We start from the raw sequence: 27806 nt of genomic DNA, 5'->3' as shown, positions 1-27806 counted from the left end.
GAGGAGGCTCCAAGATTGCTATTGCAATCTTGGAACCTCCTTTTATAATTCACTACTGAGGATTATGAAACAGTTCATAATTTGCAGTAGCAAATTATGAAAAATCAGCATCTCAAGAGGGGTGGTAAAAGTATTGGAAAAGATGGTCAAAGACAGAATTGAATTCAGAAATGGGTGAATATGGGGGTTGTGGGGGTACAGCATGGCTTTATGACGGATAGGTCATGCCTTAGTAATTTAGAATTGAACGACTGAGGTGGATAACGGGAATGGCTACATAATGAAAATCCTGGAATTTTCAAAGGCATTAGACAAGATACAAGATTTGGAGTGAGTTTGAGGGAAGATCGGATTTGTATAAAAGGGACAGCCTACACTTGAATGCGTTTGGCATTAGGAGTCTTGAAAAATTATTAATTGATGTAAGACCTACCACAGAGTCAGGGAAACTGAATTCTGATGGAAATCATGAGAATCTGTATGTAAGAGCAATAATGGTAGGTAACTATGTTAATGATGGGAATGGTTATTATTATGGAAATGATTATGAAGAGAGACTGATTCTATGTTCATCTAGTTCTGACTTATCAAGCATGTGTAATGATGTCTGCATAAGTAATGAATTAGATAAGAACAGAGATCTGCAAGTTGTCAAACTGTGTCATGCAGACCACAGACAAGTGTATGCAAACAAGCATGCAGGTAATTTATTATGTCTGTATACTAATGCTAGGAGTATCAGAAACAAAGGAGTAGAGTTTGTTGCCTTACTTGTTTTGTGACAAGTAAGGGAAAAAAAAAAAAAACGAACACTCTATAGAAAGTAAATAGTTACAAACCATAAAGAAGATAAATGACTTTTGGAGAAAACCAGCAACTAACATTGCAAGTGTTTTTGTGATTCTTTAAAAGTGAATGCTCTAGTGTTTTGAATTAAGGATTTTAGTTCTAGAATTCACTTTAAAGAATCACAAAGTTTTATTTCCAACTCTCTGGAAATGAAACTTCTTGAATAAATTTGTTGGCAGCCACCTGTGATCAAATAACTCGATTGTGAATTAGATGTTTTAAAATGACAAAATTATGCAAACAAAATAAGGCAATGCATTTTGAAAGCATTTAGAATGAGGCTGAAAATTCACTCCTCACTTGTCTCTGTTAACTCGCTTGTGGTGAGTGCATTTCTAGAAGGTTGTCCACAACCATCTTCTATGCACTGTGGAGATTCTTATACTTCGAGATGCTTCCTAAGCTCATCCAATCACCTGCCTTGCAATTCCACATAAACCACTTTTTAACAGAAAATTCCATGTTTTATAACCTTTCAAGTCAAGATCACTCTCTCTCTCCAGTCAAAGGCAATGTGGCCACCTTGGTTATGAAGAAATCTTCTGATTGTATGACCAGATCCGACACTCAAATCCCACACCCCTTTGTCACATGATGTTTCAAGTAATTATCTCTTAGTAAATAAGTAAATTCTATTCCCTCTTCCGATCTATGTCTCTATAGCTGAAATCCCCCCATAATAGTTACTCAACCTACATCATTATGCTAATTTGCTGATGTATGGCTTTAACATCATTTGCACTCCCCCCTTCCCAGCCCACGAGAGCAACCAACTGTATATTGCTTCAAGAACTGCTGTCTACACAACTGTCTTCTCCTACTCTTTTTTAGTAAAAATTCATCTGGTATCATTAGCAATACCCCCTGCCCATACCATTTTATTTATCCTCCCTGAAAATATTATACTCTCATTCTATTCCTGTAACTACATCATCTGCTATCAGCCAAGTCTCACTAATGCCTATAACTTTTGGTGAGGATGTACCAACCAATTCCAAAACCTCTTCCTGTATCATTCCTGAGGGAATGTTACAGTTTATGCATTATCATACATGAACTGTAATATTCCCTCAGGCTCCCCAACCATCTTCACACCTTGTATTGACGATTGACTACCCCATTTAATTATGTTGCTTGAGAGACTAGATTTTAGACAATCAACAGGCTTTAGTTTTCCTGACTTTATACTTCCACACTCAGTGAACAAAGCTCAGTGCAATCCATCAGCATAATATAAATTACATTCACCATCATTTGTACATAAAACTAGTCTTTTCAAATGAGCTTACAAGGATTCTGTATCAGTCATGTCCCTCATCACTTTCTTGAACTTTGCATCATCAGCAAACAACTGCATTTATCCTCAGTCAAATCTCTCACATGATGAACTTAAGGTCAGTAATGATAATAAACTGAGAAGTCAACTTAAAGTAGTGTCTTTGGTAGGAGAAACAGTACTCATGCCAGGATAGCTAAAGTGTCACATCCCATGTCAAAACTGCATGATCACTCTTACACCAACTGGAGGCATAACAGTCATCTCATTTATAGACATCTATACACTTATTTATAGACACAGTCATCTCGTTTACTAGATCCAATATTCTTGCAACGAATCCATTCCACACATTTCACATCACATACTGTTTAAGGTATTTATCATTCAGTAATTCTATAAATTCTCTCTCCTTCATCTTGCATACTTCTAATTTCTTTTAGTCTATATGCCCATAGAACATTTTCAGACTCCATGGAGGTGCTTGTATAATAATAATAATATTTCCATAGTTAAAAAAATACCCATAACAATAGGCCTTTCTCTATCCATAAGGTCCATCTCTATACAATTCACGTTCTTCAGATTCCCTGGTCTGTTGCACCCATGGGCACATGCATTTTCCCTCCCTCTTAACCCTCTATTTCTACTCTGGTTGGATTTAATTCCTTGTTAACAATAATTAGCAACACTCCTCCATCCATTCTAACTTATTGATCTTTCTTGAATATACCCATCACATTCTATTTGTCTAATAATTTTTGGTCCTCTCATTGCATTTACCACTGCTAAGAACTTCTTGTCTTAATTCTGAATGTTCCTAGCAACGAAAGATCTAGGATAAAATAAGACACTCACTTATTTTATTCTTGCCTTTGAACTCTTGATTATGTATTACTAAAGTTTTGTAGAAATATTAAGCAATACTTTTGTTTTGCATTTTTGACAAGAAAACAAAAATACTGCTGGCTTAGTCATGCTACTAATTTTCAGGTCACAATTATTAAATAAATCCATATTCATAGAAGTAAAACAATAAGTTTTAAAACCACAAGAAAACTTTAAAAAATATTAAAAAAAAAGATATTTTAATAAATCTTACTTGAATATCTCTACTGTTGAATAAATTAAAGAAATCTGGTACATTTGCATAATCTAAACAAGGTTTCAGGAGTAAGAATTTATAAATTGATTGATAGAGTGGATCACCTGAAAAAAAAAAAAAAGAAAATTCATTATTTGAAAAACTCTTTTAAATATACTGTGTTGACAAAAGCCACTGGACACTATCAATAACAACAGTACATGTTTTTAATTTTACAAAATCAATAGTCAGTTTAGTCCAATTGAGGCATCACCACATGCCACAATTGCTAGACATGCTTCCACCAGATTTTGATATGGAAACTTCTGGAATGCAACTCCATTCCTCATAGCACTGCCACAATGTTAAGAGTGCAGAGTTGTCTAGGATACTAAGATGGTATCCTAGTATCCAACACCATAAGGTCTTTTCCTGAATTTCTATGCAGGAATAAAGCCTTCTGGTAAATGGCATTCTCCATACCTACATATGGCCACCTGATCAATGCACCATTATCTGTCCATAGTATGATTTTCAATCACCAGATGCTAGGACTGGTGATCATTATACTAGGCCAAATAATGATTAGCATTTTAGGACATATCAATAGCATCACAACTGTTGTGATGATAGAAACAAGTCCTTGAAACTAATGCCATGGAGCTCCTGCCAAATGGTATACATATCAGTGAGGGTGCTAATGATCAATGAGATCATTAGCACCCCCCAAATCTTCTTCAAAGGACATTTAGCAGGTTGCATTCTACTGCTTAAGGAGTTTACAGTTCATGATAGTCAATTTCTGGAGTTTTTGCTAGCACAACTGGATGCTCCAAATGAAATAACTTCATAATACCAGCAATACACTATATCCATTATTACAGTTGACTAAAGAATATTTAAACGTATTTCTGTTACTGTATGGGGAGAGAGAGAGACCAGCTACATGGCATCCTGCAATCATTCCTTTCTCAAACTCAGTGCATTCACATTATGGCATATCACATGTTGTGGGACAGGAATGTTACTTATATGGCACAGTATAAATGTATCATAATAGGTGGTAGGACATGCATTATGTGGTTCTGCTGGGATGTATGGAAACTTCTGTACACAAACAGTTGATTCTCACTATACCAAACTCATAAAAATCATAGCTATAGTGGGCAGTTTACCAAAATGAATTTTTTAGTGCCACATTGTGCTATGGATCTATAATCAATATTTTTTGGTAGTTTATTATATTGAGGGAGTTATTATATCAATGTTTGCTACAGTGAGTAGTAACTGTATTGTGTGTGTGTACACACACACACACACACACACACACACACACACACACACACACACACACACACACACACACACACACACACACACACAGTATTTCTTTATATAAGAGCTCTTTAATTGCAAATAGCATATTCTAAATAACAGTATGAAGTTTCAAAATTTAATAATTTTCAAACTCAGGAAAAAAAAAAAAAAAATAATAATAATAATTCAAATTTGTTAATACCATTTATTCCCCAAAAGGAGTAGGAGAGGCCATTTTAGCCCCTTCTAACTTTTGAAGACCGAGGAACAGTCAATGTCTTTCCATAGCCAATCAGAGATAGCTGTCCCAGACTATCAATCATCTTAAATAACATCCAGTGCACACGGCAAATAACTGCTGCGATCCCACAGTTCATAATCTCAATGCAATATATTATTGTCTGAAATAACATGGGCTCTAAGATCAATTTTCTTGAGTTTGGGATTAAAAACATGAGTTTCTGGGAGGAAAAAACTCTACCTGCCATGCCTGAGATTGAATAACTCAGGAACTGGTTACTGAAAAACTTAGGAAAAGTTTTTCAGTAACTAGTTTTTCTAGAAACTGACAGAGGAAATGTTCCTGTAGTCAGTTTATAGAAATGAACTTAGAATGCTCTTTCTTCAGACAACTAGCATTTAGGATGCAAACACCATTTCCACAGGGCTACATAGGCCTTCATCTCAATATTAATACTCAATCTGGATTATGCAATAAATAGTCTTAATTGTATTTAAATAAAATGCTACAAAAGAGCCTCCATAGCTCAGTGAGTATTGATGATGCCTTTCAGATGAAAAGACCTGGGTTCAAACCCCATCTAGGATGTGAACTAGCATTTAGGATGCAAACACCATTTCCACAGGGCTACATAGGCCTTCATCTCAATATTAATACTCAATCTGGATTATGCAATAAACAGTCTTAATTGTATTTAAATAAAATGCTACAAAAGAGCCTCCATAGCTCAGTGAGTATTGATGATGCCTTTCAGATGAAAAGACCTGGGTTCAAACCCCATCTAGGATGTGAAGAGCTTTTATGAGAATTTTTCAAATGGTGAGTTGCCTAGTCTCATATAGAGGTGAAGGTTTTCCCTACAGAGAAACTTGGGTTTTTCATCATTCAAAACTGGAAGGCCATCCAGAAGAATACACACAATTTACAGACATAACAGATAATGTAGATAGGATTAATTGTCTCTATCATATGTAGTAAGGTTTCTAAAAAAAGTCAAGTTACATGACTGTGACAGACTACTGAGCCAAACATAAAAGGGTTAATGGGAACCTTGAGAAGATAAGTTTTGCATAATTTCTTTGGGCTCAGGCCAAATAGGGAGGGTCAGGACTAGATATTTACTTTATGAGAGTTAAGAAATCATGGAAATATAACAAAGATCTGTTATATGTTAAGTTTTGTAGATTGGGAAAGGAACATGGTCCAGGGACTGACTAAGAGAAAACACTTACAGTGTTTTCTCTTAGTCAGTCCCTGGACCATGTTGTTTAATCTGCACTACATCATACAACTGAAGTATTTGCAAAAATGGAACATTGTATAAAGCAATATATTGCTTTACAGTGAAGAATAAAAATAAGGATGGAATAATCTTACAATAATATTAACAGATACAGTTAATAATTATTTGGTATTTAATAAACATCAAATTATTCCAGATTACAGAAATGCTTTTAAAAATATTTAGCAACTAAATACATATAGAGAGCTGTTGCATAACATGGATAAGAATTTAGCAATTGGGGCAGATGGGATATAAGCATGTATGCTAAAGGAATGTTCAGCAGAACTAGCTAAGTCCTTGACATGTTTGTATAATTTGAGTCTTGGCCCAGGAAGGATCACACAGGAATGGAAAATATGTATGATAATCCCAGTGCACAAAGATGATGCAAAAACTGATGTGTCTAACTATTAATCTATCAGTATCACTGGAGTAATTGTAAAGATTTTAGAGAAGTTGATAAGAACTCGCATACAGAAATGGGTGGACAAACAAGATATACTTTGCAAGGAACAGCATGGGTTTACAATTTGATCATGGCTGAACAATTTGTTCATATTTTATAATAATGTTAAAGTTGAGTTGAATAAAGGGAATGGATAGACTTCATACTGGTGGACTTTGCTAAGGCATATGATAGAATATCACATGACATGAACTAGAGAATATGGAATAGAAACCACCTATTAGCTTAGATAAGTGGATGGCTTATGGACAGGTATCAGAGACCAGCTACATGGCATCCAGCAATCATCCCTTTCTCAAACTTCCATGCCAGAATGAACCCTTTGAATTTTACAGATATTTCAAATAAAAATCACAAAATCTATCTAAAGTTCTAAGGAGTATGAGTATCTGAAAAATAATCAGGTTGAGTAATTCTTTTTTTTAATTAACACTGATTATATCACTATACAGTTAATGTTAATATTAACTATATTTATATTCACTACATATGAATATAAACTGTCAAGAATAATATTGTGCATTTTACCTGGTGTGAACAATATATCTGTAACTTTGACCAAGAAAAGTGTAGTAATGCATGGTATTCTTGAATTGATGGTATGCAAAGAGTTTTTTACACTGTCTAAAATAGTTAACCACAAGTCTCTTTTTCTATAGAGTGATCCTTCAAGTTGATGATAAAACTGAGTAATAACATAATATCCAGCTGCTCTCATATTGGCATCAGTACTGCCCAGGGATGCAAATGTTACCGCTAAACATTTAGACACTATGAACCTATGGCAATTCACAAGAGAACCTAAATAATCATAAATGAGAAAAAAAAATCATATAATGCATGAAAAAAGTATTTTGAAATATCATACATTTATATTTATGAAAAGTTTTAAATTAAGAAATCAAATCTAGGGATAAATGAGTTGGTTTTTAATAGTGTCTCTCCTCCACTCCTTAATTAAACCTTCAAGAAGATTGTCTTGAAGCCACAGGTTTAATTTTCACTATCAAAACAAAGATGTGCAGGCTGTACAAAAATCACTAGATGTCTCTTACTCAAACATTTAAAAATTATCAAAAATGAAGCACAACACTGCTATGCATTATATTTGCAATAATATGTAGGCACTTTTAACATGAATGAGATTTGAAAGACCATAAGTAAAGTCAAAGTCTCATATTTACCAATGACCACACATAAATATGGAGAAAAGAATTAATCAATAGACTTCTACATTCAAACTAAGCTTATTCAGTTATTAGCAAAAGTTTATCACAAAGATAAATACTGCCACTTATAAAGATATGGTATGTGCACGCAGGCACTAACAAAAGCAAATGAGGAAGAAGGCAAGAAACTAATATTGTTCCTAAAGTCCTAATGGTGCCCTCTGGCAGGCTAATTTGGTTGTCTTGGCAGTTGGGCTAAACCTCTCACTCCAACACACTGACATAATGGTCAGTTTTGACGTCTCCTCCCTATTCACTAATGTCCCACTCAAAGAAACCCTAGAGCTCATCCAAGCCAAGTTTCCTCCTGATATCTCAGCCCTATTTCAGTTCACAATGAACTCAGGCTATTTCGTTTGGCAAGGAAAGTTCTACAAACAGATAGAGGGGACAGCCATGGGTTCACCACTTTCCCCACCCTTGGCCAATTTCTTTATGGAGACCTTTGAAGAGAAAGCCTTAAACTCCGCCCCACAAAAACAACCCACTATTTGGCTTCGTTACGTGGATGATGTGTTCGCTATTTGGCCACATGGCTCAGACTCACTCCACTCCTTCCTAACACACTTAAACAACCAACACCCCAGAGTCCAGTTCACCTTAGAAAAAGAGGAAAACAACACTCTCCCCTTCCTAGACACTTTAATCACCCGCCAGCTTGATGGCTCTTTGGTTTTCTCTGTTTACAGAGAAAACCAAAGAGCCATCAAGAACCCAAGAACCCAAGCCATCAAGAACCCACCCATACTGGCAGATACATTCACCAGCAATCCCCCCCCCCTCACAACAATATGAGGTGATAAAAACACTATATAACAGGGCAAAATTAATCTGCTCAGATGACAAGGCCCTAACTACTGAACTAAACCACATCCACAACACTTTCTTAGCCAATGGCTATAACCCCAAAAAAATCCAAAAAATACTAAAACCAGTAAACCACAACCCCCCCTCTCCCCTCCACAATAAAGATTATACCAAATCTATCACCATCCCCTACATCCAGGGCACCTCTGAGAAAATAACCAATATCCTCAGAAAATACGACCTTACTTCTTGTTACAGACCATATAAAAAGTTGGCATCCCTTATCCGCTCTACCAAAGACTAACCACTTCCCCTAGACCTACCTGGTGTATACCAGGTCCTTTGCAGCTGCAAATTGTCCTACTTTGGCCAAACAGGCAGAACAACAAATATCAGGATTTCAGAACACAAAGACTACATCCGGTTTCACCAGTACAGCCGCTCTGGGCTGGCAGACCATGCCTTAGATACCCACCATAGAATTCGTTGGAAGAAAACAAAAATAATACACTGCAGCAAGTTTAAATACGAAAGATTATTAAAGGAATCATCAGCAGCTCTAAAAAACTTTCCTAACCTCAACAAATTTGCGTGCATGAAACTACCCCAAATTTGGGAGACTTGCATTTTGAGAACTTCAGCCCAACTGCCAAGACAACCAAATTAGCCCACCAGAGGGCACCATTAAGACTTTAGGAACAATATTAGTTTCTTGCTTTCTTCCTCATTTGTTTTTGTTAGTGCCTGCGTGCACATACCATATCTTTATGTTCCTGAAGATGGTAACGTGACGTTGCCGAAATATAGAAGTTATTTATTAAAGTTACCTTTAATTAATATACTTTATATGCGTTGTTAATTCCGTAAACTAATTACCAGTTATGTATGACCAACGTATAAGCCTTGCTACTAGTATTATTTTAGTAGTGTAGAATATGTCAGAAAATTAGCCTTGAACCTGTCCGAGAGAGTCCTTCAATTTACATTAGTGCAATGTTTAAATCCTATAAGAGCCTAGAATCAAGATTTAGAGAAACTAGGAAAGTGTAGCTATATATAATAGATGTTTAAACTGCATATGCATTTCTCAGTTATAATAAATAACTTGTAAACAACATGCTGATCTGATATCTGTTAATACACTATCTCCCAAAAAATTGCAAACCTATGTGTTAGTAGCCAGTTGTAACAACTAATAAACGATGCAATAGGATAAGCGATAGCTACAATTAAAGTTTCGAGTCCCTGCATTGTCATTAATCTACACTCCAATCCCTCACTCTTGAAAGTGTAGTCTGGCTGGCACAGTCAAAAAAAAAAAAAAAAAAAAAGAAGCTAGACTGTAATGTGTGAGAGATTGGATAGATCGTAAGCATATAGCTGGCAGCGATTAGAAATAAAGCCGACCATACGTGCAACAGAGTTATGGCAAGGCAGGAAGTAGAAGAAAGGGTTTTTGAAAGTTTTTTTTTCACTTGGTTAGACTATAATAAATTTAGTTTAATCCTTTATCCAAGTGTAAGCAAACAAAGTTTGCACCTGAAGTATCTTCAGGACTGAGGCAACTCATAGTAAAGGTGGACCAAGCTCTCATCGCTCCTTGTCTTAGTATCTCCCATAATGCAAAGCACATCTTTTTGCGGACATGTATAATGCTATGCATTAAGGGAGGGGCCACTCCTCAGACTAGTTTCGACCTTTATTGAGGTCTCGTCAGTGGGAGCCAGACCCAGAGGTGGTGATACTAAGGTAGAATTCATATTTACCTATACGAGTTGCCAAAAGGTGTCTCACCTTATTTTTAAATTACTCTGGATTTAGAGAAAGATGTTGAAAGTTTTTTTCACTTGGTTAGACTATAATAAATTTAGTTTAATCCTTTATCAAAGTGTAAGCAAACAAACCCACTGATGAGACCTCAATAAAGGTCGAAACCGGTCTGGGTAGTGGCCCTTCCCTTAATGCATAGCATTATACATGTCCGCAAGGAGATGTGCTTTGCATTATGGGAGATACTAAGACAAGGAGTGATGAGAGTTTGGTCCACCTTTACTATGAGTTGCCTCAGTCCTGAAGATACTTCAGGCGCAAACTTTGTTTGCTTACACTTGGATAAAGGATTAAACTAAATTTATTATAGAAGAAAGGGAAAGTTAATAGAGCGCAAGTGAGTGAGGATATAAAGTTAAAAACTTTAACTATATACAACCTTACAAATACATAGTACAAAGTTGAATATAATACATAATAGAAAAAAAGTAAAACGTTACAGTCCCATTCTTCCTACTGTGTTTTTGAAAAAAAATGCATAAAAGCCAGAAAAATTTCAGGTTTCTCATAAGTGTTGTTGGAAACGTTTGATATTTTACTCCTTTTTTAAAATTTATTCTATACTCTTGATTTAGTTTGGTATTATTTTGTTGATTTCTATTTTTCTTTATTTACCATTAATCTGAATTTTGTCTTTTCAGTTTATCTATAACAGCATTTCTTCAAAAGATTTCATCTTATCTTCATCTTCATATTTAGAAATTATCCTTGAACTAATTTGAAATTATCCTTGAACTCCATCTCCTGTAAATTTGCTCCCTGTGTTTTTGTCCCTTAGTATTTAGCTCAAAGATTTAAGCATGCACACTACTGTTTTTTGAATTCAATTCCTATTGTTGTTCATTAGTTGTACTGATAATGTCTTATGATACCTAAAACAAAATATTTACATACTTTTTATCATGGTATATGTGTTATTCTATAGTTAATTTTTTTGTGTTAATTAGTTAATTTAACTATAAAGTGTAATTAACTTTATAGTTAATAGTTAATATATGTGTTATTCTATAGTTAATTTTGTCTTGCCTAATTTGTCATTAAAATAGTCTGATAGTAAATAAAATGAAATGCTCCAAATTCAAGAGCATTCCTAAATACCATATTTCATTAACCTTCATCAAACTAGAGAGAATTATTACCATTCTTCAAATTGTTATGCCAAATTTTGTCAATAAAACTGGCCTTGTCTACATATCCTAAGTTTATCTTACTTAGGATATGTATTTAGAGTAATTTATAATTACTCTAAATGTACAGTTCAGAGTTGAATTTTTAATTTGTTGATATGAGAACTATATCTTCTTTTTCACTATTAAACATATTTACTCATGCTTCATTTTGAAAGACCATCCCTGCATCATTTCCTTGGTCTTCCTCTATTTCTCTTTCCCTTTGGTATCCAGTTCTTTACTTTCTTTGCCCATCTGTTATCTTGAATTCTTTCTGTATGATTTTTCCATTTTTCTTTCTGTTTTTGGATCCAATCATTTATTGGCTATATATTTTATACTTTTCTTTGATTTGTAAGTTCTGGATTTGTTTATTATTGTTGCACCTTCAATTTTTCTTCATGTTTTCATCTTAGTGGTTTCAATGATTTGTCTAAATTTTGTAGTTGCTGCATATGTTAGTAATCATGTGATTAGGCATTTATAGATTCTTATTTTTGTTAAATTCTTATTCTTCCAGATGAGGCTGCTGAGACATCCAGATATTCTACTAGCTTTTACTACTTGTTCTTGTACTTCATTTTGTGCAATGTATCATTATTTAGTTCTGTTCCTAAATATTTTATCTTACTAACTTGCTCAATTATAGAAACTTTATCTATATAACTGTGTACTATTTTTAATGAAATAACATTATATATTTTTTCCGTATATAATATAGACTATGGTTTACGTTGTGGCCAGAACTTGCTGGTAGTTCCCAAGGTAAACAAAGAAATTTTTCACAAATTTTCTGAGCACTTAGCAACAAGCAACTAATATAAACTGCCTAATGAAATAAAATCCATAACATCAGGTTACACTTTTAGAAAAAGATTAAGAGACCATCTCATGGGATTAAATAATGTTGACTTTTATTTTAAATGCATGTTATAGAAAATTACTCTAAATGTTATATATACACAATAATTTTGTGTGTATTCGTGTCGTCATAGTCATATCATTTAATTTTTTAGTGACTGCATCTCTTACATTGTATTTTTATAGTAACCAGTATGGCTACAGCACTTGGTTACACATATTGTATAGTTATTTCTAATCTATTTCCATTTTCTGTTCTTTATTCCTAAGTCTTTTTTTTACTATCAATCTCTATATTACCACTTGGAAAATAATTGTAGGAGTAGGATTATTTTTTATATATCATATATAGTATACTTTTTACTTTATATTATTATTACTTATATTGTTCTAAATACTTGCTGAATCTATTGTATTATATTTTCATTTGCACAAGTGTTCATAAAATTTCAATTAAAAAAAAATTATTTTCCCTTAAATTTATAATTTGCATTTTATGGGTTCCATGGCAACTGCCATTATTTTAGTTTTTTTCTGTTGAAATCTTCATATTTTTCTTTTCTGCTGAATTATTGAGTGTATTCAGTAATCTTTGTAAGTCATCTCCATTTTCTGCTAGTAAGATTATATCATCAGAATATATAGTTATTCTTAATATTTCATTTTTAATTTGTATTCTGCATTTTTTCATTTTGTTTACTTTTATTATTTCATCCATTATTAAATTAAATAAGGCAGGACTTCATAGAACTATTATCTGAGAACTATGTACAAATGATAAATTTGTGATACATTTGATAGTTCTTAATAAAAGAGCTTTATCAACTATCATTCACCAAAGCACAAAAAAAATACTTGTTATAGAATTGAAGGTACTACAATCAAGTAAGTGTGGAAACAATTCGAAAACTGTTTCCACACTTATGTGGAAATAAACAAAGTAATATTCTTTGAGGATTGGATTTCAAGTAGTCTACAACTGTTAGGCTGAAAGTGGTCTTAAAATGATCCCACACTGGTAAATTATAAATAACTATATTTATTTTGTTTTTGTGCAATGTTGCCAACACCTAAGCCTTTCTCTACAAATTGCAGTTTTACCACATTTTTTAATACTGATGTAACAGTGTAGGCTACATGAATACCCGACAGAATATAAATACATTAAATGACAGCTTGCAAACATCCTACTTACCAGGTGATAACAAATAACTAAACACTGGTAAAAGAAAGCGTGGATCATATATCTCAGCATGACTGGTATTTATATTTGAATTTTCTTCTTTTTCTTCTGGAAGTGTGGGCTATGCAAAGAAATAAATACTTTATTATACATGCAACTTATCTTAGAATTTTTAATAATATACATGCTATTTTGTGCTAACAGTGCATGAAAAATTAATGAGAAATATTCACTGAATGAGCTCTTTTTGTGTGGAAAGAAGAAAAAATCAGTGGAATCATCATCATTAAATGTACATTGAGGTTATATTTCCTGAAAGTTTTTCAGCGGAAAAACTTTCCAAACCTCAACAAATTTGGGTACATGAGACTATCCCAATTTGGGAAGCATGGGAAACATGCATTCCAAGATCGTCAGCCAAATGGCCAAGACAATTTTAGTCCACTGGAAGGGGGGGGGGAGCTACATTTAGGACTCTAAGCCCAACTTTTGTTGCTTTTATTCAGCCCTATTTGCTCAGTATTAGTACCCACATGCACATATCATTGTTTTTTGTGATCCTTGATGATGGCAATGTAACATTGCTGAAATATAGGAAAGTATTAATTAAAGTTTTTTTATAATTAATATTCTAGTATACATTGTCATTTCCTGAAAAATTAAAAGCTATGACTTACAACATAAATAAGGGCTACACAAACACCTCTGTATAATGATCCATTATATCATATAATTATAGTATTTTTAAGAGCTTTTCTTGGCAACTTATAATATGATTTGTAGATCTATAAAAGTTAAATTACAATCCTTGTTATATATTTCCACGATTTCTTAAACTGTGTCTCATAGAGTAAAAATCTGATCACAGCAAATCCCATTTGGAGTTGTCCGATTCTGACAACTTCTCAATTGAGTGTTTTCCAGGAAAAACTGAATATGAGAATCATGTCTGTGTAATTCTCATATTTGGTTTAAGCCCCCCCCCCTTTTTTTTCTTAAAAGGTTGGTACTATGAGAGCTCCTATTCCTGTTATCCAAAAACTGACTACAATTATGCAGTAATTATAGCTAACGTAAAATTTTCATACCTCCATATCTGACGGAAAGCATCCACTCCAGCTGCCTTTTCTCTCCACATTTTAGCTGTTGATGCCCCCCCCCCCCCCCAATCTCAAGTACTGATCCATGCTTCTGATCACATTACTCTTGAATATTTTTCACCAATGTTCTCCTTTTGTCACTGCTTATCTATTATTTAAAAATTTTTCAAAGTAATTACTCTATATATATATCTAGAATATTTTTAATTTTTATGTCACCTTTATCGTCTGATTTCTTTCACAGTACTCTTTCTTCCATTTGTAAGCTTTTTTATTTTGCAATAGTTTTCAGAACGTTATCTCACTTTATGATATTTATATTCTGTATTTTTCAAAAAAGTCATCCCATGATTTTTGTTTAACTTCTTTTCCACATAACTTATCTTTCCTACATTTTATCCTGTATTCTCTTAGAGCACATGACTTACCAGAAACTTTCAATATGATTTATTCTTTTCTAGGCTGCTTCCTTAGCTTCTTGAGTTTACCATTCTGATTTTTCTATCTTTGCAGAAACCTTCAAAATGTCTCAGTGGCTGAATCAATCAATCAAATTTTTTTTTTTTTTGAAACTCAGTTTCTAATATTTGATTCTGTTTTCAATGATTACATTTTTTTCTCTAATATTATATGTATATTTGAGTCTATGTTTACTGTATCTTGCTCAAAAAGAAATGGCAGATCACCTCCAATTTCAAATCCCTTTTATACTCTTCTATCATACAAAATTGAAGATATCAATAAGATAATAGTAAAAATTTTCTTGTTCTATTGTGTTCTCTGTACATGAAATTTATGCACATTATTTTGGAACATACTGTGTTGGTAATGAATGGCTATGCACTTATCAGAAATATAGCTGGCACTTATTACATTACTATATATATCTAGGATTCATTTCCTGTTCTGTTGTTTCAATCTACAATAAGAACCATTTTTATTTTTTTCTTTATGTTAGCTGCCCTGTCTTATGCTCTGCTCTTTCCAAAAAAAAAAAAAAAAATCTTCTACTTCTCTACTATAGCACAAATTGACTAATTTCTCATTTTGAAAAAAATTTGCCCACATCACTGTATTTGAAATTGCATGCCATTAAAGAAGTTTATCTGAGTGTTTAATACTACAGCTACTCCTTCTTGAATATAATAACCTACAGTTATTATTTAGATATAATTCATTTTACACAAAAGTAATAATAATGAATAAATAAAAACACCAGGTTACTGCTTGTTACAGAACTGGTCCTTGAAATGTGGACAGGTCCAGACAGCTCCAGTAGTAGAGAGCCCTTTTCTACTAGTGTGTAAAGTATTAGTTGGAATATATTGTTTTCATAATCATTTCATTGTTGAATTAGTTTAACAATGGTTCTTTAATTAAAATCAAGTGTGCATTCCTTGATAATCAAATTATCTTATTACACCAAGAGATTACTAGGGATTACTGGATTATCAGAGTATTTAGGATTACCAGATATACGTTCAGCAATGGTTTCCACCTCCTACTGATGGAAACCTTCATTGCCTAATGAAGGTTTCCATCTACTTAAAAAAAAAAAAATGCAAGGAAAGAAAGTTGATGACATTATTTGTGAGTTTCTTTTTTTTTTTAATACTTATGTTGGTAGAATATGATGCAATAAATGCATAAAAAGCATACAAGGTTAGCAAAACAGGTGCTTGATACCAAAATGGCAGGAAAAATACCCAGAGGAAGACCAAGATGTAGGTGAATTGATTTAGTCAGAGATTACAACAATATTGGAGTGATAATGAGTAATAGACTAATTTGGAGGAAAATTATTGATAGACAATTAGCAATAATGTAACCTTAATCATGTATACTGTCAAGTAGCCTGCACACTCCTTGAAGGTATGTATCAAGAAATTGATGATGATGAATAATAATTTATATTTTTCATTTTAATTAGTTACATAAGATATGAAAAAGTATAATATCTCATAAATTTTTATTGTTGTGTTTCATAAAAACTGACAACAATGTACAAAAAATATTTCATATAGTCTTCAGGACAATTTTTTAAAATTTTATTTTCAGTATATTATGGATTTGAGAAGTAGTCTATTGTAATTTAGTTGCTCATGAATGTCATGGAACTACATCATCATCATTTGATTCAATTTTAGAGCCATAGTTCAGAGAAACTCTTTAATATGTGTTTCACCCATACTGTGATGGAGACACCATTATTAAAATGAAGTGACATCACTTGTATTCAAATTTTTGCAGATATTGCATTATCTAAGCAACATTGAAAAGCAGATCACTCTTGAATATAATAATATAAAAAAAAGATGGAAGCACTTAAGTTGATTTATTCAAATCAAAATATGTTAAACACATATTTTGATTTGAATGCATAGATGTTTGTGATTGTCTGTAGAAATACCAGTGGTGGTTGGCGGTAGATGGCATTGGTGTAGTGCAGACAGTTGGTAATTGAAATGTAGAGATGGAGTTGTAGAGCAGATGCCTTCCCTCAACGAGTCCTTGGACTCCCTGGAGGTGTCAAATAATAATAATAATAAAAATAATAATAATAAACCTTGCTGAGTGGAAGTTTGAAGCAATTTTTGGACCTTCCACTCATGATATGAATCTAATACGAGCAAAGGATGGATTCACTCTCCACAAGGATACTAAATAAATTCTTATCAGACACATTTTAAACCATCTTCTCAATCAAAACTCAACTGTTCCTAACAAATTTCTTAATAATTTCCCAAGAACCAATCAGGGATAGTCAGTTTTCTCCTGCCTCTTTTTGGCTGAAGATGCACATGTTATCAAGTATGTGAAAATTTAACTGAACTGCTGGTATCTCTATCAAGATTTTCAAGGAAAGCAGTGTGGAACTTGAGTATCAGTTTCACATTCTTTGTTCAGATTTGGAACACAGAAGACATGCCTGCACACATTAAAAATGCCCTGATTGTAACCATCTTCAAAAAATGTGATGTCAGACTATGGTAATTATCAGGGTAACATTGCCATTATCTATTGCAATGAAAATCTTTGCTTGCATTCTTGTTAATTGATTGTTTCCTCTTACAAAAAAACGTACAGACTTTCGATACAGTTTTGGGGCATCCTGTGGAAAAAATCAACATAATATCTCTTAACAACTTTAAGAGAAATATCATGAACAAAAATCATCCGCCTTTCATTGCCTTCATTTGTTTGAACTTCAAACCATTGTTGACACTTTCAAACATCTATAAACAAATTGGCCTAAGTATAAAATCAAAGAAGACACTAGTGCCTATTGGATTCATATCATGAGTGGAAGGTCCAACCTGCTTCAGCAAGAATATCTGTCATTCACTGGATGGAGAAACCCTGTAAAACATAAACCATTTCCCTTATTTCAGCGGTCATCCCTCAGCAAATATTGAGATTTGTTCAATAAATTGTCATCTGAAATGCAATAGTGCAACTTTTGGATGTTTGAGGATGAAATTCTGTGATGAATGAGACATTGATGCTGCAACCCATTTGCAATGCAGTTGTGAAACTTGGTCCACACACACCTCAGGTACCTGAAAAACCTGGAGAAATATTATTAATAATGGCTTGAAGAATCCTTAAAATATAGCAAACAGATAGGTGTACTAGCTGTTTTGATTGAAGTTATTATACAAGTTGAGGCAATGTTTATCCATCCACTACTAAATATGACGACTTAGTCGCATCCCTTATAAGCTAGATATCCATCTTTGAAAACAGATCTTCCAGAACTTAAAGATGACCAAGGAACAAAAGGAGAGCAAAAGAAGCACTTCAAGAATAACCTTGACAAACATGAGGAAATGTAACATCGTTTTGACTGATCTTGAGCCACAACATCTCAGTATTTTGAGATTGTATGGTATGCCAGAGAAGAGGAGAATATAAAAACAGCACCAGACCACATGGATAAATGCTCCTTAACCATTAGTGTCTTGTGGAAACATGTCACCACTCTGAATGTTAATGTAGATCATTAACATTATAGGTTATTCATCTCTAGATCTTCTGGGCTCTGTTCAAGAGACAATCATGCTCACACTTTTGAGTGACTGTCAATGGCTAAAGAAAGGAATAAACCTCTGCAAATGTGATAAAACTTTTCATATTTAAAACAACATTGATTTTTACATATTTGTAAGAAGTTTAACCAATACAAAAAAAGAAAAGAAAAAAAAATCTTTTAAAGTTAGGTAAATGAATAAGCTACCTCTAATTGCATTTTCAATGGAAAATGAACAGCAGTCTGCAAAAGTTTTTCTTCTTCTAAAAGGTTTACAACATCTTCCATTTTTGGCTGTTTCCATAACGCTGAACTAATATTCTCTTTTACAGAGTAATGGCTGACAGCTGCATTTCCCCACAGAAATGGCCTACAATGAAGGAATATATTTAATAAAAAACTGTTTCATACCCCGCAATATTTTTATCTTGCTTTTTCTGTCAAATAAAAATTAAAAAAAAAAAATTCTTTAAAAGCAAATCGACATTGAAGAGAAATATTGAGTAAGAAATTTTTTTGTTGCATAATTTGAGTGTTTCTTTATTTTTAGTGTGATAAATCCTTTTACATACCTGAAATTATGCAAACTGACACCATTATTTTCATACAGTTTTATGAGGTACAATATTTTCTGATCTAAAAGAAATCCAAGAATAATTATAACATTCTGATATTATTCTATACCTTAAATATACACTTTAAATATAAAACAAAATTATTATAAAAATGTAAATTAAAATATCATTCTAATTTTGACTTCAAGTCAAGTATCCAGAATATATGTATCAATCCTTGAGAAAATTGTTCTAGTCACTGAATTCAACAGGCAGTGATAAGAAATATTGCACAAACAACAAGAATGTGTTCTAGCTGGAAATGACAAAGTCTACCTCTGGAAAAAGAATCACTTTTGATGCTCATTTCAAAAGCAATTATAGTCAACTCTCACAGTAGTAAATTCAGAGGGACTATATTGAGCATTGCTGCTACTCCATGCTACAGTAGGATTTAAACCAACAGGCTATAGCAGGGGTGGCCAACCTTTTACATTCTATGCACCAATTTTTTGACATATGAGTTTAAATGTGCCATAAAAACTTCCTGTAAAAATTTGTTAATATAGACATGATATAGTGATTTAATATAACAACAAGATAAACATTACTTACCTTAATGAGACTTTCGAGTTTGTTTTCACTTTGGCAAGCTTTTAACGTTTGGAGTTAAATTAGTTACTGAGAGCAGCAGAGAATTCTTCAGATTTGAATCAGTCAGTCAAGACCTCATTTTGTTTTTAATCAATTTCATAGCTGAAAATGCTTATTCACATCTGTACATTGTTCCAAAATGATAGATATGACTCCACACAGTAACTCTTGGTGTATAATGCAGTGGTATTTTAGTAAAGGACGACAAAAAAGTTTTCAAGGGAAGTTGTAGTCCCAGTGGGTTTACCTTTCATTGATGGCACTCTGTCAGTACAATCACTGATGAGTTGACCAGAATCTAATTTTAGATTTTCTAGGCATAATTTTACTTTCTCAAATATGTTTGATCCTCTTGTTTTTCTATGAAGTGATTCATGACTGATAAGTTCTCCAAAAACATTAAAATTATCATCAATTCCTCTTATAAAAATGCTTAACTGGGCTACATAGCCACATTTCTTCCTTTTTTCTAATCACATATTCTCTCAGTAACTCAGACCCAAGCACTAGCTTCAGTTTTCTTTCTATTTCAGTCGGATGTTGTGTTATATAGTGTCTGTTGAGATCATGTCTTTTATTATGTGCAAAGTGTTTTCACAAACAATCAACGGTTTACCTGATGGATTTGCTATAAATAAGAACTCATTTTCTCACTGTTCATTGAATTCCAGATTACTATCACCATTCTGTTTTTCTTTTGCATTGTGATAGGTAACTGAATGTAAAAACAAGGTTTAATTTCAAAAAAGTACAAAACTGCAAATATTCACAAAGGAAGAACAAAGCACAACTCTGTAGTGCACAAGTATCAATTGTAACCTGACTGACAAAAAATCTGCACTGTACTGCTGTTTCTAACACTTGGCACCTCAGGATCAAACAAACAAATGTGCAAAAGATGTGCATGAAACAATAAAATCGCTAAAATAATTACTAAGTTTTAGCTTTTTTTTCCTACAAATCGGTTTTTGGTTAATACTTTTTGCATAAATGGGCTTACTTTTTTTTTATTATAAGTGGGTTCCAAATGCACTACTTTTGCACATGCACCATAGGTTGAAAAAAGTGATGTTATGTACATGACCAGCCACATCAGCAAAAAAATGAGATGTTCTGGAGGGACTGATCGAACATTGCAAGGCATCTCTAAAAAAGTTAAGCTGGAATGGAAAGTGTAATCAACAAAATTATATATAGATTTAGTATCAATCAGAAAAATTCACAAATGTACATGAAGAACATGGCAGGTAAAACAACACAATCCTATGGCCTAAGGCACAACATACTCCTTTCTCAGGCATGTAACACATACAGTTAGGGTGTATGCCTACAATGGAATCCCTCTATGCGTGCAGTAGCATGTTATAGAATTAAATTAAAAAATATATTTAAAAAAAAAGGGGGGGAGGGGGGGTTACATTAAAATGAGATAACATATATAAAATTATTTTACACAATTTAGGATGACAATTTCCCAGACTTTAGGAATAGTAAGAATGTCACTACGGTTCAAATTGGGTCTGTGACGTAGGGCTTCAGCATGTTCTTTATATAAACATTCCTGTTTATATAAAGATCTATGTAGAAGTTTGATCTTTTTCCTATGGTTTAAGTTTTCAATTCCATGTTGTGTGACGCCAGATTTCAGTGGTTTGATAAGATGGATATGGTCTTGACGTTCCGAAATGCGTTTGCTAATAGATCTACCTGTCTGTCCATAGTAGGACAATTTACAAGAACATGGGGCTTCGTACATGCCAGGTAGCATCAGAGGCGAGAGTTTGTCTTAGGGAGAAAGTAACCAATTATGGATCTGGTTGATTGGTTTGTAGGTAGCAGCCAATTTATATTTCCTCATAATTTTTGAATGACGTCCGAAAATGCCTTTGACATAAGGTATGGGAATCCAACGGGATTGTTCTTGTCTAGGTTCTTGATGTGTGGGTAAGTGACAGATGATTTTTTTGAGTTGTTTTTAGGTTGTATCCATTTTGCATGGCTGTGTTTTTGACTGTTTCCAATTCTTGGTTTAAATAATCTTCGGAGTAGCAGAGTCTGTGTGCTCTGGTCACTAATGATTTAATGATGCCAAATTTTTGAGATGGATGATGAGCTGAAGAACTGTGAATGTAGCGACCTGAAAATGTCAGCTTGCAATAGACAGAAGTGGAGATAGAACCATCTATTTTTCTTTGGATGTGTACATCCAGGAAGGAGGTACCCTGTGGAGATTCTTTTTTTTTAATGTGAATTGGATGTGAGGATGAATAAGGTTGATTTTATCTAGAAAAAACAAGCATAGGTCTTGTTCAGAATGAACCCAGAGAGCAAAGACGGCATCGACATATCATAGCCAGATTTTTGGTTTAGGATTAAATGTGAAAATTTTTTCTTCAAGGTGTTCTACAAAAAGGTTGGCTAAGTTTGGTGATAAGGGAGATCCCATTGCTGTTCCTTTCTCTTGCTTGTAAATTTTCTCTTTCCCGTATCCAGACATAATATAACAAATTTGAATAATTCAACAATATCAGATGGAAATTTTTGAGTTAGTAAGTCTATCATTTCCATATGGGGAGTATTGGTGAAGAGGGAAACAATGTCGAAGCTAATTAGCATGTCAGTTTCCAAGAGTTGAATGTCTTTAATTTTTGCATGATAATCTGTGGAATTTTTAATTGATGAGGCTGAGTGACCTATGAGAGGATACAGAGAAGGTTAGATAAAAATCTTTGATAATTTGTAAGTGGGGATGCTAATAGAATCCACGATGGGTCTGAGTGGAATGTTATTCTTGTGAAGTTTAGGTAAACTGTATATTCTAGCAAGCCTAGCATGGTATATCCTGATTTTTTTTTTTTTTTTTTTTTTTTTTTTTATTGTTTCTTGATTTAGGGAAGAGGTTTCATCTAGTAACTTATTTAGTTACTTGAGCTGTCTTTTTAAGTAGTTTTGACATCTTTAACATAAGGTGTCCAGAGCCACCTTTAACATAAGGGATGGTAGTGGAACTACATCTGTATCACCATCACGATGAGAGGCAGCTGACAAGGAAATTCTATGACTATCAATCGTTCTTGTTGACATAACATTCAGTAAAGCCATTAGCAAGGAAAGTGTACTTGATGTGATTTATTTCCTGCGAGAGAAGCATTTCGGTAGAGCAGAGAGAGAGAGAGAGAGAGCTTGATGTACTAGTCTTAATAGTGCAAGATTTTTAACAATGTGTTTTCTTTCTAAAGACAGATATGAAGGCTTTCATCTAGTTGATGAAAGGATGGTTAGGACACATGCTATTCAGTATCCATTGTTCAAATCATTCCATGAAGTAATTAATCAGTGCTGGAGAAAGAGGACTATCCATTGATGTACCCCGAATATCTCGAGGAAGTTGTTTCATCTAAAGGAACATCTGTGAATAAATCACAGCTAAGCTAAAAAAAGGAGATCACCTGGACAAAAATGAAGTATTAGTATCTTTGTTCTGAAATGGGAACTATTCTTAATAAATGAAGAGGACTTGCCTGTGAATGCCAAAAGCAATTTAGAAAGGCATTTAGCAATTTTGTAGCAAGGAAAGCTGCAATCTACAACAGGATAATGGGATATTCGCATTGTGTACTTTTGGAAGTCCATTATAGCACTTAAGTTTCTTCTTGGTTTCCTCATCCCAATTAAACACACTTATTGATAGTCTCCTGAGGAGACTATCAATAAGTGTGTTTAATTTCCAATTCTTGGTAGTTGTAGGATCTTTAGCAAGAAGACAATTGTAGAATAGTCATATGGCATTAATGTTTAATAATTTTTTAATTAATATAATAATTTAATGTTATAGCCACCATAGCGTAATTGGAAGAACAGCGGAACATTGCACCCTTCGACTGAAAAGACCTGGGTTCAATTCTCGCTGTGACAAGGGGAATCCTTATATGGGCTTTTTCAGTTGAAGGTGAGTTAGCCGATCTCATAAGTTTTTTTCTCCAGGAAACTCAGGTTTTTCATCCTGCGTACAGACAAATCGGCCTTCAGAACACATGCAATTTACAGACAAAAAATACTGTTGGTAATGATGGGCAATAGATGGCATTGATGGTAGTAGTGTCATAGTGGAGAGGACGAGATGTGTTTAGCGAAGTAGAGTAGTGTGCCCTCCCATGATGAGTCTTTGGACTTCCTGGAGGTATCATGTAATAATAATAATAATAATTAATTTTCTGTAGAATTCATTTCACTCCTGAACTACTAATGCTTTTCCTTATCCTTTAGTAGTGATAATTTAGTAATATCCTTTAGTAATAATAAAATTATTGTTCTTCCATAGAGAGAGAGAGAGAGAGCAAGGCCTTTATTTCTAGGTAAGACAAATTCAGAAGAGAATGCTTGAACTTAAAAAACAATTTACACTATTTGGAAACACTTGGTTTCCAAAAGGCACAAATCATCTAAAGAAATATTACTATTTCTTTAGATTCATTCCAAAGAGGAAGGGCACCTACTCTACAGCTCTGTCTCCACCCAATTCTCCAAATACAATCATCATCTACACCATCTACCACCCACCAAGACCACTTTCACAGACAATCACAAACATCCATGCCCATGGCAGGATTCGAACCTGCAGCCTTTTGGCTGAACATGGGATATGCTAACCACTTGGCCAACCAGGCTGGCTCTTGTAATGCATAAATATCACATAATGCTTTGTCAACCATCAGGAAAAAAGCCCATTACAGGAATGACTTTTAGTGTTATTGTGAAATCTGTTATTGTGAAGACTTTAGAAAGCGCATTTTAATTCTCCAGTAGAAAGAGGCTGCCCAAAATATTAATAACTTTCTTTTGATTATATCCAGTGGATGATAACTGATGATGATTGATCAGATTATGGAACTTTTGTACTAGCTTTTCCCACTTAGCAGCAAATATTTTGTCTGCAGAAACAATAGAGATATGCTGCACTATTTAAAATATACCAGGGAATAGAGTTGCAACTAGTCCATTGTGAACATATTTAATTTTGTTACTTAACGAGGCTAAGCATTTTTTGGCCATGGACAGCTGTAAGATAAGTAATGATCTACCAGCCCATGCATAAATTTTATGAGCACTGGGAAACTGAAAGGTTTCTTTTAACTTGGAACAGGTAAGTATTATCTGGGCCGCTCTACATCTTTTCAGAAATCTAATCGACGTTACATATTTAGCTTGTTTAACTAAAAGTTTTTCACAGTGGTTAAACTGATTTGAAGCTCTCCATAAAGCTCTGAGATAACTTGATAAAAAAAGTAGTGGAAAATTAACTAGGCATTACATCCAGGATATCCTTGATGGGTGATCACTTGTTCAATAGAGCATAGCAAGGCTTTTTATTAAGAGGGGAGATTCATTGACCAATCTGCTTACTTTTTATGAAGTCATGTAATATATAACAGTTATATGAATATCTGTTAACCCAGTTCGTTTCCTACCTATCTTAGTGAGTATTCATTTAGTTATTTAGTACATTTTAATCAGCTGATAGTTATTTGAATTTCAGCAAATCTGATAGCATTCCATATAAGTATCAGCTGATTAAAATGTGCTAAATAACTAATGATGATCACTCACTGAGACAGGTAGGGAACGAACTGGGTTAACAGATATATTCATATAACAATTACAATACTGTTATACGAGTCTCTGGTTAGGCCTGGATTATGGCTGACAAGTGACTCACCAAGGTTTTTAATGATGACAAGAGAATAATTAAGGGGATTCCGAGAGGGTTCACTAAGTAGATGGAAGGACTGCATCATGTTAATCCTGTGAATTATTATTATTATTATTTTTTGGCTGAACCAAACTGCAATTCAAATTATAGCAAAGAAGAAAGTTATAATAAACATATGGTTCTTTTTTTTACTGTTAGGGTTGAAAATACATGACATGGGTTCAACAATAGGTTACAGTAAACTTACTGTAACTTTGAGAATTAGTTGCTATGGCTGGAGAAGAGGTTAGACCATAATTAAAAATTTATGTAGAATGATCAATAAGAAGGATGTGAAGGGTGTGAGAGCAAGATTTTTCTCTCAGAGGGTGGTGCATGATTGGAATGGATTGCCATTGGATGATGTGAGTGCAAGCAGTGTGAATGAATTCAAGAATAAGTATGATAGCTGATGTGTGTAGTATGTGGCCTCCCTCGATGAGTCTCTGACTCCCTGGAGGTCTCTCTTAATAATAATAATAATCAACATGTTCACCGTTGAACATATTGGTATTGTTATTATGTTTGGGTATAAACGCATGCATAAAAAAAAAAAAGGATTTGAGAGAATGAAAGAGAGGAAGAAAATAAGCTATAAGTGCGAATATATAGAGGGTGGTCACAATTAAAGAGCAGGTGTTCTGAGCCCTGTAGCAAAAAATATACTGGACAAAACGTAGCTAAACTTGATGCAAGTAAACTTTGGAACATTGGGTTTTGATTTATGGAAGAAAAAAAAAACAATTGGTGCTAGAATCGCATGATATTTGCATAATCTCACTGTTTCTACTGACAAGTTGGTGGATATCAGGAAGATTGAAATTGATTCACATCATTCTGATAAGACTGAAGTGCTATGGATCTCACTTTAATGGAATGTACGTTGCTAGTCAACTATCAACAATGCGGAACCACTAATGCTATGCTTCAAGAATTCTGGTGTTTGAAGGATAGGAGAAAAGGTCCAGTGACAATAAGAAATCTTAGAAAAATTATTTTAAGATTTGAAAATAGTAGATGTTTAGCAGTGAGGTCAGGACAAGGGTACAAATGAATTATTCCTCAACTAATTCACAAAGTAGTTGCAACCGCTGTCATGGAACATGGAATGAATAATGCACAAGGGTCCAGAAATGCTTGGGCAATATCTAGGCAACTGGACATGCCATATTCAACTGTGTGGAAAATCCTACGTTAAAATGCCAAGGTTTTTCCCCCTACAAGATACTCAAGTTTTGCTTCAGGGTGATGCAGAAACTTGACTACAGTTTGCCCTGATGTTCTTAGCTCAAAAGGAGGTGGATGATGAATGGCCATGGAAGATCTTGTGGAGTGATGAGGCACATTTTTATCTGAATGGTAGTATTAACTTACATAATTGCCGCATTTGGGCTGCAAATAACCCTCATATGTTCCATCAGACCCATTTACACTCACTGAAAGTCACAGTGTGGTGAGGCTTCACTGCATCATTTATTACTGGTCTGTACTTTTCAAAGAACTTTGCCCAACAGGACCAGCAACTCTCACTGACTCTCTGGTATGAAGAGAGATGCCTTGACTCAACCACATTCATACAGGATGGAGCACTACTGGTAACATTGCTGGTACAGTGAATGTTACGAAAACACTTCACAGAACACAGAGTGATTAGTTGCGCATTTCCCACAGCATAGCCACCTCATTTGTCTGATCTCAAATCCCTATGATTTTTGGTTGTGGGGCCATCTGAAATGTCTGGTGTATGAAGGATATGTTCCTGATTTAGCAACCTTGAAAAACAGAATAACATAGCATGTGAGGCAAATGAATGCGAATCTGTTGTGTTCTGCTGTAGAGAATATCATTCACAGAATGTAGTTCTTAGAACATCTGAAAAGATGACATATTGAACCACATCTGTAAGTTATGCGAACACAAAAATCGATTTGTTGTGTCTCTTCTAGCCATTGCTGTTTAATTAATTCCCACCAGAGGACATTTGGCTTATAGAGCCAAATGTCCTCTGGTGGGAGAATTTTGTACTGTTTTTTTTTATCTTCTGTAAATCAAAACCTCATGTTCCAAGAGTGTACTTACACCAAGTCTGGTTGAAATACATTTTTTGCTACAGGACTCTGAA

The 27806-nt window shown here is 33.9% G+C and overlaps 1 protein-coding gene across 1 annotated transcript in view; it reads right to left on the bottom strand.

Annotated features, from left to right (window-relative positions):
• The window catches only part of LOC150096173 (nucleolar pre-ribosomal-associated protein 1-like), an 87589-nt gene that overhangs the window by 41982 nt on the left and 17801 nt on the right, over window positions 1-27806 (bottom strand). The window contains exons 5-9 of the mRNA XM_090409630.1: window positions 19300-19363; window positions 18935-19097; window positions 13610-13718; window positions 7047-7319; window positions 3228-3334 (exon numbers count right to left, since the gene is read on the bottom strand). Of these exons, the coding sequence (XP_090265756.1) occupies window positions 3228-3334; window positions 7047-7319; window positions 13610-13718; window positions 18935-19097; window positions 19300-19363 (716 nt within the window). The remainder of the gene's footprint in view (window positions 1-3227; window positions 3335-7046; window positions 7320-13609; window positions 13719-18934; window positions 19098-19299; window positions 19364-27806) is intronic.

This window comes from Typopeltis vanoorti, chromosome 19 (assembly GCF_054136105.1).
Source record: "Typopeltis vanoorti isolate ZY-2024b chromosome 19, IOZ_Tvanoo_1.0, whole genome shotgun sequence".
Classification (NCBI taxonomy): domain Eukaryota; kingdom Metazoa; phylum Arthropoda; class Arachnida; order Uropygi; family Thelyphonidae; genus Typopeltis; species Typopeltis vanoorti.
The sequence above is the reverse complement of the archived record's forward strand: the minus strand, read 5'-3'. Positions and strand labels throughout refer to the sequence as shown.